The sequence below is a fragment of the Theropithecus gelada genome, chromosome 17, assembly GCF_003255815.1.
Source record: "Theropithecus gelada isolate Dixy chromosome 17, Tgel_1.0, whole genome shotgun sequence".
Classification (NCBI taxonomy): Eukaryota; Metazoa; Chordata; class Mammalia; order Primates; family Cercopithecidae; genus Theropithecus; species Theropithecus gelada.
Window position 1 is genome coordinate 54229069 of NC_037685.1, and position 16423 is coordinate 54245491.

The following is a 16423-nucleotide window of genomic DNA, read 5'->3' on the forward strand; positions in this document are numbered from 1 at the left end:
CCCTATTTTATTGTTTATCAATCAAGAATGGATGTGTTGGACTTTTCAATTACTTTTTTGGTATATATGGAAATAATGATTTTTCTTACCAGATGTATTAATATGGTGGATTATAATAATGAATCTTAGCCTATCTTGTATATCCATCATTTTTTCCTCCAATCCTTTTACCTTCCCCTTTATCTTGAGTACAGGTTCTTAGCTTTTTCCATTTCTATCCTCTATACCTTCACTGTATCTTCAGTCATATCTGTTCACCTTTGGGCATCTTGTAGTTTAATCTTCATTTCTGATATTGTCTTATTTTCCATTTCTTTCCTGAGTTTGAACAGCTCTTATTTCAAATCTTCCTGCTCTTTGACTGTTTTCATTGAGTTTTAAAAACTTTTGACGTCGCCTGTAATCCCAGCACTTTGGGAGGCCAAGGCGGGTGGATCACTTGGGGTCAGGAGTTCAAGATCAGCCCGGCCAACACGGTGAAACCCTGTCTCTACTAAAAATACCAAAATTAGCTGGGTGTGGTGGCATGCGCTTGTAATCCCAGTTACTCAGGAGGCTGAGGCACAAGAACTGCTTGAACCTGGGAGGCGGAGGTTACAGTGAGCCGAGATCACACCACTGGACTCCAGCCTAGGCAACAGAGCAAGACTCCATCTCAAAAAAAAAAAAAAAAAAAACTTTGGAGTTTCTTTTATTCAGCAGATACTTATTTATATTTAATTTATGTCTGGATGCTGAATTAGTTCTCTTCTTTGTTGCCTTTTAATGTATTTTCATCTACTGAAAAGCACTGATTCTCATTTTTTGAACCAGAGAAATCTACATGGATGTTGTTTTTTAATTATCGTTCATGCTGAGTTACGCTGATTTTCATGGACCATTCACAGCAAGAAACCCTCTGTGGCAAAAAGGCTTGCTTAATTTCTTATTTCTACGGTGCCTTCTTCTGTTGCTTCAGTGAAGTACAGTTTATTTGCTAGATGGATAGTGCATTTATTTATCCTCCATTGCTTTGATACTCTTGTTTCAGCTGTGTCCTTCCAGCTATTTCCTTCTTTCTCTTTACTATTAAACATTAATACTTCATGGGACACTTTCAACTTCCAAGGTGCTACCTTCTCCCCTAGAAGTGTTTTTTTTCCTAAGGCTGTCATTTCAAGTCATAAACACTTTTCCAAGTGCCTTTTCTTTTGCATTCTCAGTTGCCGTGCTCTGATCTACCAGATTTCAAACCTGTTTTCAGTATTTCCCACTCGGGACAGGGTTCTCATCTTGAGGATGAACAAAGAGCCTGGTATCCTCTGCAGAGTCCCTGACTCTTAGTTCTGATACAGTCACCAGAGTTCATCTGGCTATTCTTAGATGACTATTTCCCCACTCACATATAAACTGCGGTTTAAAAAATTCTCTGTCCTAGTTATGCCATAGGCCCAGGTTATATAGTTGATTTTACTTGCCCTTACTAATCTGTACAGGTTTTAGAAGGATATGTGAAAAGGTCTGAATTGAGGAACTAAGTCAACTTCTCAAGTTATAAACTGAAGAAAAATATGCATCTCCTTTGTAGAATTACTGTAAAGATCAAAAGATATAGACAGACCACTTAATTAGCGCATTAAATGCATGAATAGTAAAGATAATTATTACTATTTCCTGGGGTCCTTCAATATTGTTCAGAAGGATTTAAAATATTATCTGCCAACTCTCATTTTTCTAGAACTTCCATATATAGTTACAGATAACATCATCTTATAATTAGTCTGTGTTCTATAATTTTGGCTGCGTGCAGTGGCTCACATCTGTAATTCCTGCACTTTGGGAGGCCAAGGCAGGAGAACCACTTGAGGTCAGGAGTCAGCCTGGCCAACTTGGTGAGACCCCATCTCTACTAAAAATACAAAAATTAGCCAGGCATGGTGGCAGGTGCCTGTAGTCCCAGCTACTTGGGAGGCTGAGGCAGGAGAATTGCTTGAACCTGGGAGGCAGGGGTTTCAGGGAGCTGAGATTACCACTACACTCCAGCCCGGTGACAGAGTGAGACGCTGTCTCAAAACACACACACACACACACACACACACACACACACATTTTACATATATGTCTTATATATATGGGAGAGGTTTTGTTTTATTTGCATTACATGCCCCAAACACAAGATTTGACTAGTTATAACAAATATAATGAAAGGCCTGCAAATAGAGCTTATAAATTATTAAATATTTTAATGGACAAATATATAATGAAAAGGACAAAACTTACAGAGTTACACAGATTTGAGCTTTGGTTTTATGTATCAATTATATGGCCTCAAAAGAGACCTTTAACCTATGAGTCTTTGTTTTTAATCCATAAAACAATGCTAATAATCTCTCTCCAATAGAGTTAGAATTTAAAAAGACCTAACATAAGTGAAGTGCCTTCGGCTACATGTCAGACACACAGTGGGCATACAGTAAATAATAACAGCTGTTATAATTAACATTTCCTCCTGACAATTCAAGACAGTTTCCTCACCTGCCTAATGAACAGGCTGCCTGAAATCCAGAGGCAACTTTAAGATGACCAATAATACTAATTATCAATAATTGCAAGTTGTCTCCTATATGAAAATATTCCAATTCTCCCTCTTCTACTAGCATGGGACCTGGCAGCTACACAATCAATTCACTCACTCAGCAAACATCTATTGAGAACATATTATACCAGACCCTACTTCAGGTTCTGGGAAGACAGCAGTGAATATACAACTCTGGAGAGAAACAAAAACAACGGTATGTCAAGTAATAACAGGCACTATGAGGGGGGAAGAATTCAGGGTGAGGAGACAGTAAAAGAGGAAGTGCTTCTTTTACAGAGGGTCGTCAGGAATGCCTCTCTGACAGGCGACTATCTGAACAGCCATCTAGATGAAGTGAGAGCTAGCCATGTGGAAGTCTGGGAGGAGAGCATTCCAGGCAGAAGGAACAGGAAGCTCAAGGGTCCTCAGGTGGCCTGACAGATGAAAAGAAAGGTGGCCTGTGGCTGAAGCAGAATGAGCAAAGGAAGAAATCAGGTCAGAAGCAGTGGCAGGCCAGAGCATCTAGAGCCTTATGTATTTTCAACTTTGAATTTCATTTTAAGCAAAGTGGAAAGCCATCGGAGGGTGCTGAGCAGAGGAGTAATAATCATGACTTGTGTTTTTTTAGCAGATTCATTAGCTCTTTGGGGGATAAGGGAAGAATATGCTGGAAGGAGAAAATACGAAAGTCTATTAAGAGCCTGTGCATTGCATAAGGAAAAAATCAGTATAATCCCTCACCCAGCAACATACACTGTTAATATTTTGGTGTATTTGGTATTATTTCCTTCAGACGCTAAGGATATCCTCTTCATGCAATTAGTTTTAAAAGCTTCCCAGAAGACTTCACATTTAATAAGTTTGTGTTTGTTTTTATATGCTGTTCAATTAGTACGTCCATAAAAATTAACTCTTCCTATGATTCCAATGAGTGGTTCGAAGTTCACAATAGTCAGTAAAATGAAGCACTGGGAAAGCCAAAATAGAGATGTTTTAAAACCAAACCTTTTTTTTAATTTTTAAAGACCTATGCATCTCTATTTAAGGGAATCTATTCTCCACAAAACTAGTCACCTTTATTTTTTATTATATCAGTTATTTAAGTGTAATGCCCATCTGTTCAAGTATATGTTCTACATATCTAAGCAGTATCTAAATGTGTTGCTTATATGCTTACAGGAATAGTGTCAGGTATTAATCTTAAAATCTCACATGGTGATGATGTGGAGAGCTCCCTCCCTTAGACAACACACCCTCCCAAACTTCTGTCTATAGAAAATAGATTTCTTAAGTTAGAGATAAAGTTAGAGGAAGAGTGGAAAGGAAACTATGTCAGAGAAGTAATGAAGTAATGAGTCCATAATGCCTTAAAGGCCATGCTAAGGCTTTTAGATATCTTGCTGAACAAGAGAGGAAGCCAGTCAAGGTCCTGAAAATAGGAGTAACAAACTGATATTAATTTGAAAAAGATCATTCTGACTGCTTCCTGGAGAACATATGGAATAAAGGTGGGGGTGGAGTAGAGGAAGACAGGTTTACAAGGATACTACAACAATATAAGTGATAATGTGGCATTAACAAGCCACCCTAAAACTTAGTTACTTGAAACAACCACTGTTCATTATTTCCTGCAATTGTGTGGGTCAGCAGTTTGGGCTCTGATCAGCTGGAACGTTTTTCTACTAACAGCAGTCATCGGGCAGCTCGAATGGGGTGGGAGTCTAAAATGGTCTTGTTCACACATTAGGGGTTTTGGCTTCTCTTGGCTGGGCCTCTTCTCCATGTGGTCTCTCACTCAGCAGTCTAGTCTGGACTCCCTTACACAATGACCAGAATGTCCCGAAAGAGCTAAGGCAGAAGATGTATGCTGTCTTGAGGCCTGGGTTCCAGAAGTATTAGGTTCTGGAAAGACAGCAGTGAATATAAGACTCTGAAGAGAAACAAAAATNAGTATTAGGTTCTGGAAAGACAGCAGTGAATATAAGACTCTGAAGAGAAACAAAAATAACTGTATGTCAAGTAATAATAGGTGCAATGAGGGGGAAAAATGCAGGGTGAGGAAATAGTAAAAGAGGAAGTACTTATTTTACAGAGGGTACACTCTTTTACAGAGGGTACACTCACACATCTACCACATTCTACTGGCCAAAGCAAGTACAAGGCCAGCCCAGATTCAATGGGTGGTAAACAGACTATTTCCTGATGGAAGATGGTACAAATTATTATTATTATTATTATTATTATTATTAGTTTTGAGACAGAGTCTCACTCTGTTGCCCAAGCTGGAGTGCAGTGACACGATCCCAGCTCACTGCAACCTCTGCCTCCCGGATTCAAGCGATTCTCCTGCCTCAGCTTCCTGAGTACCTGGGATACCAGGTGTGTGCCACGACCCCCAGCTAATTTTTGTATTTTTAGTAGAGATGGGGTTTTGCCATGTTGGTGAAGCTGGTCTCGAACTCCTGACTGTCAGGCCTCTGAGCCCAAGCCAAGCCATCGCATCCCCTGTGACTTGCACGTACAGGCCCAGATGGCTTGAAGCAACCGAAGAATCACAAAAGAACTGCAAATGCCCTGCCCCGCCTTAACTGATGACATTCCACCACAAAAGAAGTGAAAATGGCCGGTCCTTGCCTTAAGCGATGATATTATCTTGTGAAATTCCTTTTCCTGGCTCATCCTGGCTCAAAAACCTCCCCCACCGATTACCTTGTGACCCCCAACTCCTGCCCGCCAGCGAACAACCCCCCTTTGACTGTAATTTTCCTTTACCCACCCAAATCCTATAAAACGGCCCCACCCTTATCTCCCTTCCCTGACTCTCTTTTCGGACTCAGCCCGCCTGCACCCAGGTGAAATAAACAGCCATGTTGCTCACACAAAGCCTGTTTGGTGGTCTCTTCGCACGGACGCGCATGACACTGACCTCAGGTGATCTGCCCACCTCGGCCTCCCAAAGTGCTGGGATTACAGGCGTGAGCCACTGCACCCAGCCGGTGCAGATTATTATAGTCATGTTTTTCAATCTTTTACACTAAGCAGAGATCATGGTGTTTAAAGGAGTATAATAGTTGCAGTAGTAGTGGTGAGAAGCAGCTGGATTTTATACATTTAATGACAGGACATGCTGATTAACCAAATGTAGAACGACTTTTCAACCCAAGAAGTAGAAGGATACAGCTGTCATTTACTGAGCTATTAGGCGCAGCAGGTTCAGGTGAGGAAAAAAAAGAAAATCAAGAGTTTTGTCTACAATGCCTATTAGATCTCCAAGCAGAGATGTCAAGTAAACAGATTAGAGTTTGGAGTTCACATACTGCTACTTCTCTGCTGGTAGGTGGGAGTGGGCAGAGAAGCAGCCAGGCTTTTATTTGCATGACTAGGCAAAAGTTCTTCTCAACAGTCTGACTTGGTTTCCAGGTTGTCCACTATCTTTTTCTTCCACATTTCTTGTCTTTCAAGAAAGCAGGGAAGCCCCAAAGAAGGTTTAGTTTATGTGGGGAAATAAAACAGATCTTTTTTTTCATTTGAGTTTAGGAGGGTTTTTAAAAATATATATTTACAGAGCTCTTTCAGACCAGTTTGCTATCTGGTAACACAGAAAATAATACCAGGACAGATTAACTCACTAGTAGTCACGAGAAAAAAAAACTTTTTCTTCAAAAATAATAAAAGTAAAAGAGAAGGCTAAGGTCACTGCAGAATTCAAATAAATAGGTCTTCTGGCCACTATCTTTCAAAGGCAAGTTATCTAGAAAATTACTACTCTCACATCTGAAAATAGATGTGAAAAGATAAAATTAATAAAAAGGTTTTTTTGTTTGTGTGTTTGTTTCGGAGACAGTGTCTCACTCTGTCACTCAGGCTGGAGGGCAGTGGTGTGATCATAGCTCACCGCAGCCTGGAACTCCTGGGCTCAAGTAATCCTCCTGCTTCAGCCTCCCAAGTAGCTGGGACTAGAAGTGGGTACCAACATGCCTGGCTAATTTTTTATTTTATTTTTGTAAAGGCTATTGCTATGTTGCCCAAACTGCCCTTGAATTCCTGGCTTCAAGCGATCCTCCTACTTGGGCTTCCCAAAGTACTGAAATTATAGGCATGAATCACCATGCCTGGCCAAAAGTTTTTTGTTTTTAATTCACATTTAACTTTTCCTATAAGTATGCCAACGATTGAGAATAAGATTTAGGGAAACACGTTTTTTTAAACCATGTCGGCATAATTTCAAAGAATCACTGTTTCATAACCCAAAACAAAGACTGTATGTAGGACCAATAAACCATTTCATGTAGCCTTTACCACTAAAGATTGTGAAATACATGTTCTGTAACTATAATTAGTATTATTATTCTAGATGTTTGTGTGTCCCAACATTCAAACATGATTCAAGTGAGTTTACAAGACTATGATTCAATTCAATTCAAGTTATATTAATTTAAAGTCTACTAACACTAGGCTCTAATGGATACAAGAACAAACAGGACCCAATTATACTATAAGTCTTGTAAGCAGGATTATTCAGGCACATAAAGAAATATAAGAAAGTGCATACTTTTAATTTATATTCTAATTCAGTGTACAAATGATGTGGTGAGGCTTACTAGAAATATATTCCTAAATAAAACTGGGTATGTTTTAAAAACAGAAAAATACAAATTAGGATGTGAGGTTGAAGAGTAGGGGAGAAATACTGATACATAATACACAGATAAACCTCAAAAACATTATGCTATGTAAAATACACCTGACAAAAAAGACCACTTATTGGCCAGGCGCAGCGGCTCACGCCTGTAACCCCAGCACTTTGGGATGCTGAGACGGGTGGATCACCTGAGGTCAGAAGTTCAAGACTAGCCTGACCAACATGGTGAAATCTTGTCTCTACCAAAAATATAAAAAAAATTAGCAGGACATAGTGGCGCACACCTGTAGTCCCAACTACTTGAGAGGCTGAGGCAGGAGAATCGCTTGAACTCAGGAGGCGGAGGTTGCAGTGAGCCGAGATCGCACTACTGCATTCCACCCTGGGCAACAAGAGTGAAGTTCCATCTCAAAAAAAAAAACCAAGAACCAAAAAAAACACTTATTGTATGATTCCATTTATTTTTTTCCCTTTTAAAATTTTTCTTGGTTTTTATGCTAATCTTCTCTGTACCCTTCCAATTTTAGTACATGTGTTGCAAGCATGTATTATTCCAGTTGTATGAGATATTCAGAAAAGGAATTTGGAGACAACATGGATTAGTGGTTGCCTTGGGCTGGGGGTGGGAAGAAGGATTAACTGTAAATGGGCATGAGGGATCTTAATGTTGTGATAGAAATGTTCTAGAAATGGATGGTTGTGATTACTGCAAAACTTGGCAAATTTACTAAAAATAACTGCATTGTACATCTTAAATTAGTGAATTTTATGATATGCAAACTATGTCTCGATAAAGTTGTCTTTTAAAAACCAAAGGCAAAATTAAAACTTTTACAGACATACAAAAACTGAAATGATTCAGTCCAACTGACCTGCACTACAATAAACGTTAAAAGAGGCCCTTTCAGGCAGAAGGAAATGACACTGGATGGATTTACAAAAAGAAATGAAGAGAACTAGAAATGGTAACTACAGGAATAAATGTATATATTTGGGGTTTTTAAAAACTAAATCTTTAAAAGCTATTAATATAATCAGCCGTTTAAACACAGTAGCAATATAGTGTGAGGTTTACAACATATAAAATGCACAACAATAGCATACAGGCAGAGATGGAAGAGATAGAAGTATACTCTTATAAAGTATTATATATGAAACGGTACATAACTTGAAGGTGGACTATAACTCAAAGATGCATGTTATAAGCCCTAAAGCAATCAATAAAATAACAAAAAGAATTACTAGCAATGAGCCAATAAAGGAGATAAAATAGAATCATTTTTAAAAATCAAAATAAAAAATTGTAAGGATCAATTAATTCAAAAGAAGGTCAAAGGAGGAAAATGGAACAAAGAAGAGGACAGAAAATAAAACAAATAGCAAATGATAGACTTAAGCCTAACCATATCAATAATCACATTAAATGTAAATGATCAAAACCCCCCATTAAAAGGCAGAGATTTTCAGGTAGGATTTAAAACGACCCAAATATATGCTCTTTACGAGAATCACAATTTAAATATAAGACATACACATTAAAAGGACAGAGAAAGATACACCATGCTAACAATAATCAAAAGAAAGATTAGTGCCCATGTTAATATCTGCCAAAGCAGATTTTAGAGCAAACAATATCACCGGGGATAAAAAAGTCATCTCATAATGTTAAATGAGCCAATTGGTCAATAGGATATCACAATCCTAAATGTTTTATGCACCTAATTACAGAGATGCAAAATACATGAGGCAAAAACTGATAGAACTACAAGGAGAAATAAATCACAATTATAGTTATACCTCTCTTAATAATTGAGAGAACAAACAGAGAAGAACATAGAGGACTTGAACAACACTACCAACTTGCCTTAATTGACATTTATGGAGCATTATGACATAACAGAATACTCCACCCAGCAACAAAGAGCACAATACATTGCTGAGTACAGACACATTTTTCGTAAGCACACATGGAACACTACTCAGACAGACCACATTCTAGGCTCTAAAACAAGCCTGAATACATTTTAAAGGATTTAAGTCATACAAAGTATGTTCTCTGATCACAAAGAAATTTGAAATCAATAACAGAAAGATATCTGGAAAACCCCCAAATAAATGGAAACTAAATCCATGGGGTCAAAGATGAAATCAAAAGTGAAATTAGAAAATAATTTGAATTCTGAAGGGTGGAAGCTGCAGTGAGCCAAGATCGCGCCATTGTACTCCAGCCTGGGCAAAGAGTAAAACTGTCTTAACACAAAAGAAAAGGATCTGTTTGTTCTTTGGGAAAGGGTCTTGCTCTGTAACCCAGACTGGAGTGCAATGGCACAATCATGGCTCAATGCAGCCTTGAACTCCTGGGCTCATGGGATCCTCCCATCTCAGCCTCCTGAGTAGGTTGGACTTCAGACACAAGCCACCATGCCCATCTAATTTTTTGTATTTTTTGTAGAGAGAGAGTTCTTGCAGGCATGGTGGCTCACAACCGTAAACCCAGCACTTTGGGAGGCCGAGATGGGTGGATCGCTTGAGGTCAGGAGTTCAAGACCAGCCTGGCCAACATGGCAAAACCTCATCTCTACTAAAAACACAAAAATTAGCCGGGCGTGGTGGCACATGCCTATAATCCCAGCTACTCAAGAGGCTGAGGCAGGAGAATTGCTTGAACCCAGGAGGAGGAGGTTGCAGTGATCCAAGATCACCACAGCACACTCCAGCTTGGGCAACAAAATGAGACTCCGTCTCAAAAAAAAAAAAGAAAACAAAAAGAGAGACAGGGTTGTATCCAGCCTCCCAAAGTGCTGGTAGTACAGACGTAAGCCACTGTGCCCAGCCCAAGAAAATAATTTGAATTGAATGACAACGACAACACAACATACTAAAATTGATAGAATAAAACTAAAGCAATATTTGGAGGTAAATTTGTAAGACTAACTAACTAAGAAAGGGCTCAAATAAATGACCTTGGTTTCCATATTAATCTAGAAAAAGAGCGTATTAAACGCAAAGCAAAAGAAAGGAGACAGTAAAGATCAGACAGGAAAACAACAAAACAGAAAAGAGAAAAATCAATGAAATAGAAAACGGGTTCTTTCAAGATCAATAAAATACTTCAGAATCAACTGTGTCAAGCTAGTGTGTACAATGACAGTGCTTAAGTTATTTATCTTAATCTGTCTCTAAATTTGAAGAAGTTATGCAGGAGACACAAGGAAGTATTTGGTACAGACTCAAAGGTTAGAGTCCGCTCCACAAATTTGTCTGAAAAAATATAAAAGGTATACCTGTCCTTGGACAAACAACATAGCTCTTTTGAACAATACTTTCCTCAGAAGTAAAGGGATTGAATGAGATTATCTTTTTTTTTGTTTTGTTTTTTTTGTTGAGACGGAGTCTCGCTTTGTCGCCCAGACTGGAGTGCAGTGGCCAGATCTCAGCTCACTGCAAGCTCCGCCTCCCGGGTTTACGCCATTCTCCTGCCTCAGCCTCCCGAGTAGCTGGGTCTACAGGCGCCCGCCACCTCACCCGGCTAGTTTTTTGTTTTTTTTTTTTTTTTTAGTAGAGACTGGGTTTCACCGGGTTAGCCAGGATGGTCTCGATCTCCTGACCTCGTGATCCGCCCGTCTCGGCCTCCCAAAGTGCTGGGATTACAGGCTTGAGCCACCGCGCCCGGCCAAGATTATCTTTAAAATCTCTTTAAGGTCTAAGATTCTCTACATGCAAAGAAGAGATACACATCTACTAACAGCTCAAGATGACCCGAACAAGAAGATATTCTGATAAAACCTTGGGAACCAGAATTAGCACTTTCCTCAAAAATAACCATCTTGACCAAAGAGAAGAAGTTATTCAATCCACTCATACTTTAAATATCAACCCTGGGGAAAAAAATTATAGAATTTCTGTCTAATTTAAAATCAAGGACCAATATTACTAATTACTTAATCTTTGCTTCTCAGCTTATCACTCCTGTGAGATGGCCATCTTACATGCATTACCCTCTTCCTCAATTTTGTCCTCAGTATTACTTCTGGTGAAGGGGGGGGGGGTGTGTGTCTAATTACAAAATTAGGAAGTTACAGAAGGTGAGATGGAATGAGGGCCTCTTGGTAATCAACAATTTGTTCAACTTACAGCCTACTGTGGGTCAGGTATTTTTATTGTCTGAGATATTTAGGAATCTTCTGCCGCTGCCTTTTAAAAGAAAAGTACTTTATATAAATATACCATATACAGGACTGAAATCTGCCCTGAGTGTCCAGATCTGGACACCAAATAGATTAGTCATTCATTGTATAGTGGTTAACAGCATGGGCTTTGGAGCCAAAACCCTTGAATTCCAATTCTTACCATACTACTTACTGGCTCTATAACTGTAGACAAATTAACCTTTATGGGGATCATTATTAAGATTAAATGAATACATACATGTAAAGATTTAATTATGATCTTCTCCTCCTAGTTTGATAGAGAATACCATAATCTAAGAACATCCTATAGGCCGAGTGCAGTGGCTCATGCCTGTAATCCCAGCACTTGGGGAGGCCAAGGCGGGTGGACTGCCTGACGTCAGAAGTTGGAGACCAGCCTGACCAACATGGTGAAACCTCGTCTCTACCAAAAATACAAAAAAAAATTAGCCGGGCGTGGTGGTCAGCGCCTGTAATCACAGCTACTTGGGAGGCTGAGGCAGGAGAATCGCTTGAACCTGGGAGGCGGAGGCTGCAGTGAGCCAAGATCCCACGCACCACTGCACCCCAGCCTGGGCAACAAGAGTGAAACTCCGACTCAAAAAAATATATATAAATAAAAAGAACATCCTATAAAAATTACTAAAACAGCACTTTTAATTAAAACTCACACTTCCGGCCGGGCGCGGTGGCTCAAGCCTGTAATCCCAGCACTTTGGGAGGCTGAGACGGGCGGATCACGAGGTCAGGAGATCGAGACCATCCTGGCTAACATGGTGAAACCCCGTCTCTACTAAAAAATACAAAAAACTAGCCGGGCAAGGTGGCGGACGCCTGTAGTCCCAGCTACTCGGGAGGCTGAGGCAGGAGAATGGCGTAAACCCGGGAGGCGGAGCTTGCAGTGAGCTGAGATCCGGCCACTGCACTCCAGCCTGGGCGACAGAGCGAGACTCCGTCTCAAAAAAAAAAAAAAAAAAAAACAAAACTCACACTTCCCTCCATTTAAGTCCTCCTATAAATATATCTATACATATTTCAGTGGGAGGGTCAGTACTTACGAAAACAAATACATACAAGTAGTTTAAAGGATAGTTTTAACATGAGTAAAGGATAGTTTTAATATGAGTTTAAAGGATAGCTTTTATGCTCAACTGTTTTATACTCCAGTGACACTGCACACCTCCCAAATTCTCTCTAGTTAAAATCAAATAACTCAGAACTTAATACAGCCTCTACATAAGACCTTTCACCACCAAATATTTGAAGATTCTGCCAAGCATCAGGCCATAGTTGTAGAATGTTTTAACTTAATGAAACTGTAGGATATAATCTCTCCGGTATGGGTCTCAAGCCTAACTAAGTGATCTCCAAAAATATGCCGACCCCTTTATCCCCCCCACACCATTATGGCCCAAACAATTACAGTTCCACTGACCCTCATAGCTCACTCAAGTTACATAAAAGAACAGAAAGATGTGGGTCACATTCCAATATCAACAATTGTGTGACCTAACCAAAAGGACCTATTCCTCAGAGTCTCACTTCCTCCACCTGTAGAGATACCTGTGCTCTCACATACTGAAAGAATTAAAGGAGAGGGTGAATGAAATGTTCCCTCTATCCCTCTAGCACATGGCATTTCTCAATTCATGTTCATTTCTCTTTCTTTATTTGAAGCAGGTGAAAGAAATCAGAAGCAATTTAAGACTTTCCACAGCACCGCTTGATCTCATTTTTTAATATTTTTGACAAAAACCATCTACAGGTTAAGCTGTGGAATCTCAACATAAAAGCACATTTTTAGTGCTCCTTCAGCTTTACTTCAAAACCACTATGGGAATTAAAATCGAGTAGGAAAAATCTTCTGACGGAATAGGAATGATATAACTTTTGGAATAAACGCTCACTTCACAGTAAATAAGAAGATTAAAGGAGGTATCATCATAAGTTGATGAGAATCCTATGATCACTACCACTTTCTGGAAGCAGCTCCCAGAAATATTTAAATCTAGTAATTTTAATAGACTCAAACATCATTTTTAGTAAACATTCTGGTATCCAAAAGGATGAGACTAAATAATGATATTGAAAAGATTAGTATTATTTGGAAATGCATTCCACAACTAATTTATTCTGGGCCTCCCTGCAGGGATAGTCGTCTCAAAATTAAGCGTTCTATAGGTACAAAGTAATTTTAAGAGTGGATGTTTTAATTTTAAAACTTACCCTTAAATTTTCTGAACCAAAGCATTCTCTTCCATGTATGGAACTAAGGCTTTAACCAAATACTTGGTTGGAAGCTGTACAAATCCAAATATAATTGAAGTCCTGATTCAGCCACTTTCAAGAGTGGGTGGTACAAATTCTTCTCATTCATAACATTAGTTTCTAGCTCATGTGGTTCTTTATTCAAAGAATACTATTAACAGTCCTTCATAAAATGGTAGATTCAGTCTAAGGACTAAGAGTAGATCATTCTGGAATAACAAGGGATTACGTTTACAAACACCACTTACCATTTGGTCCTAGGTTTTCATAAAAAATTGATATAGGCAGCGGATGTACACAGAACAACCTAGGTGAGGCTGGTTTAAGTGTAAAATATCCACATACTCAAAGTCTGAGAACAATTGACTTAAGACAAAACAATCTTGGAGAAATTGCCCAACATCACAAATATAGCAGTCACCCCTAAACGGTGTTTTGATTAATGACAACCAATTTCCTTCAATCTTACAGGCAACCAATTCAAGCCAGTAGGTTAAATCCTTGAAGTACACTGCAATGCTACTCCTTTTTTCCAGGGAATCCGGTGAGAATTTTGTGCTAAGAACTAATCACGGAAATGGAAGTAACGAAAACAAGACGCCAAAATATGAATATAAGAAATATAAACCTCCTTAATAATCAGTCAAGAAAAAGATAATCAGGTTACGTCTCCTCCCACCCATTCTTTCTGTCTTAATCTTTTGCAAAAGTCGGGTGGATTCAGAGTAGAAATAAATGAACTTTACAATGAGTCAAGTACCACCAAAAATTCAAAAGCGGGAGCTCACTCGTCCTCCAGGTCTGACCCGCCTCCAGCCCGAGGCCACCAAAAGACACACCTCCCTTCCCCCAACCCGCCGCAGCCGGCTCTACAGGTAACAGGCGTTTCTTCTCGCGCTGTTTGAACAAAAACAATCCAGGAGGAACACGTTTGGTTTTTTTAAAAAATGAACAAAAGCCAAAAAGGCCACAAACACAACCTACACCTTCTAAGAAGCTGGCCTACCCCCGTTCTGCACGTTCCTCCCCAGGAGGATGTGGACCCCCCGGGTCGGCGGGAACCAGGAAGCTCTGGGCCCTCCCTGGGCCAGACCCGCACCCGGGAAGCCGCCGCGAGGCTTCAGGAGCCCCAGGTCGCCCGAAGGCCGCGCCGCAGGCTCGAACAAAGGGCGGGTGCAGCGGCCTCGGCGCTTCCGAGCGCGGTCGGGGCCGGACGCCCGGCGTGCGGCGCCGGCTCCACAGAGGCGGCGGGCGCGGGGCTCCGAGGCCTGTCTCGCGCCCGAGCCGCGGCCCGCGCCCGCCGCAGCCCCCGGGGACGGTACTCACACACGCAGAGCTCCACCACGTACGCGTAGTAGGACCAGACGACCACGAAGGTGATGAAGAGCACCGGCACCCAGCCCACCACGCGCTGGCAGCAGCGCCACAGCGTCCAGGGCGCCATGTTCCGCGGGCGGCTGCCGAGCCCCGCGTCCCACCGTTCTGGGGAGCGCGGGAGCCCCGGCGGCGGCGGCGGCGACTCGGGCGCTCCGGGCGGCTCCTGGTCCAGCTCCCCTGCCTCCGAGGCAGGGCTTGTGGGAGCAAAAGTCCGAGGCGCCGCCGGGACTCCTCCCGTCCCGGCGCCCGGCCAGGTCCCGCCCCCACCCCACATCCCGTGGCCCCCCTCCCCCCGCGTCCGTCCCCGCCCGCCCGCCCGCCCGCCCGCCGCGGGCCGCGGGCCGCCCCCGGTCTCCGCGCTGTTGGGGGCGGGGCTTCCGCGGCCGGGGAGGGCGGGAGGGGGCGGGGCCGCGGCTCGGGACCGCCCATGGGGCGTGGCGGGGCTGGATGTGGACAGGCTGGGCGGACGCGGGAGGTCGGGGCAGGAGGGGAGAAAAACACGCCCTTGATGGATGAGAGGGACAGGGGATGGTCTTCGTGGATCGAGACGCGTTGGGGGAGGGAGACTATGGAAATGATTTCATAGCTGATTTGTGGATCTTGGGCCTCTGTGTACACAACTTGCTCCACTGGGGTTCCTGGGACATTGAGTAGTTGAGGCACCGTTTCAAACATGACAAAGCCATTCCCCACTCAGTGTGCGAAGAATGCACGTGGTCAGAAGGCTCCTCCTGTGATTCGTATGTCCATCTTGGCGGAACCCCTCCGTTTCTTGAAGATGAAATGGTAGATATCTGTAATTTCGGGTAGAAGCCGTGTAGGGTCCATCAGTTTGATTCGTAACCCAAATTTAAGATTGAGTAGCAAGAAGGAAAGAGCATGTAAATGGCCCTCTCCTTGTCCCGCAAACGACTACGGAAATTTAAAGAATTTATTTACCACTTGAGATTGCTAAGCAATGACGATAATCATATAGAACCCAGAAACATCACTGTGAAGACTTCATAATGCAAGGTCAGACGCATTAGAAGGGATTCCAGACCGCAGTCTTAATACCAGTTCCTGCTACTAGCATTCAGTTTTCGTTAGAATGAGATTTTGTGTTTGTTTTTTGAAACAGGGTCTTCTCGCCCTGTCGCCCAAGCTGGAGTGCAGTGGCGCGATCTGGGCTCACTGAAGCCTCAACCTCCTGGCTAAAGCAGTCCTCCTGCTTCAGCCTCCAGAGTAGCCGGGACTACAGGCCCAGCTAATGTTTGTATTTTGTGTAAAAACTAGGTTTCGGCCGGGCGCGGTGGCTCAAACCTGTAATCCCAGCACTTTGGGAGGCCGAGACGGGCGGATCACGAGGTCAGGAGATCGAGACCATCCTGGCTAACAGGGTGAAACCCC

The 16423-nt window shown here is 41.9% G+C and overlaps 1 protein-coding gene across 5 annotated transcripts in view; it reads right to left on the reverse strand.

Annotated features, from left to right (window-relative positions):
- ZDHHC20 (zinc finger DHHC-type containing 20) overlaps positions 1-15597 on the reverse strand; it is an 88205-nt gene extending 72608 nt beyond the window's left edge. For 4 of the 5 annotated variants that reach the window (XR_003116518.1, XM_025364663.1, XM_025364662.1 and 1 more), the window contains exon 1: positions 14984-15597. Coding sequence is in view for 3 of the 5 variants with exons in the window: in XM_025364663.1 (XP_025220448.1) it covers positions 14984-15308 (325 nt within the window). In the remaining 2 variants the exon portion in view is untranslated. The remainder of the gene's footprint in view (positions 1-14983) is intronic. The other variant, XM_025364664.1, reaches the window with a different exon arrangement.
- Between the last annotated feature and the right edge of the window lie 826 nt (positions 15598-16423).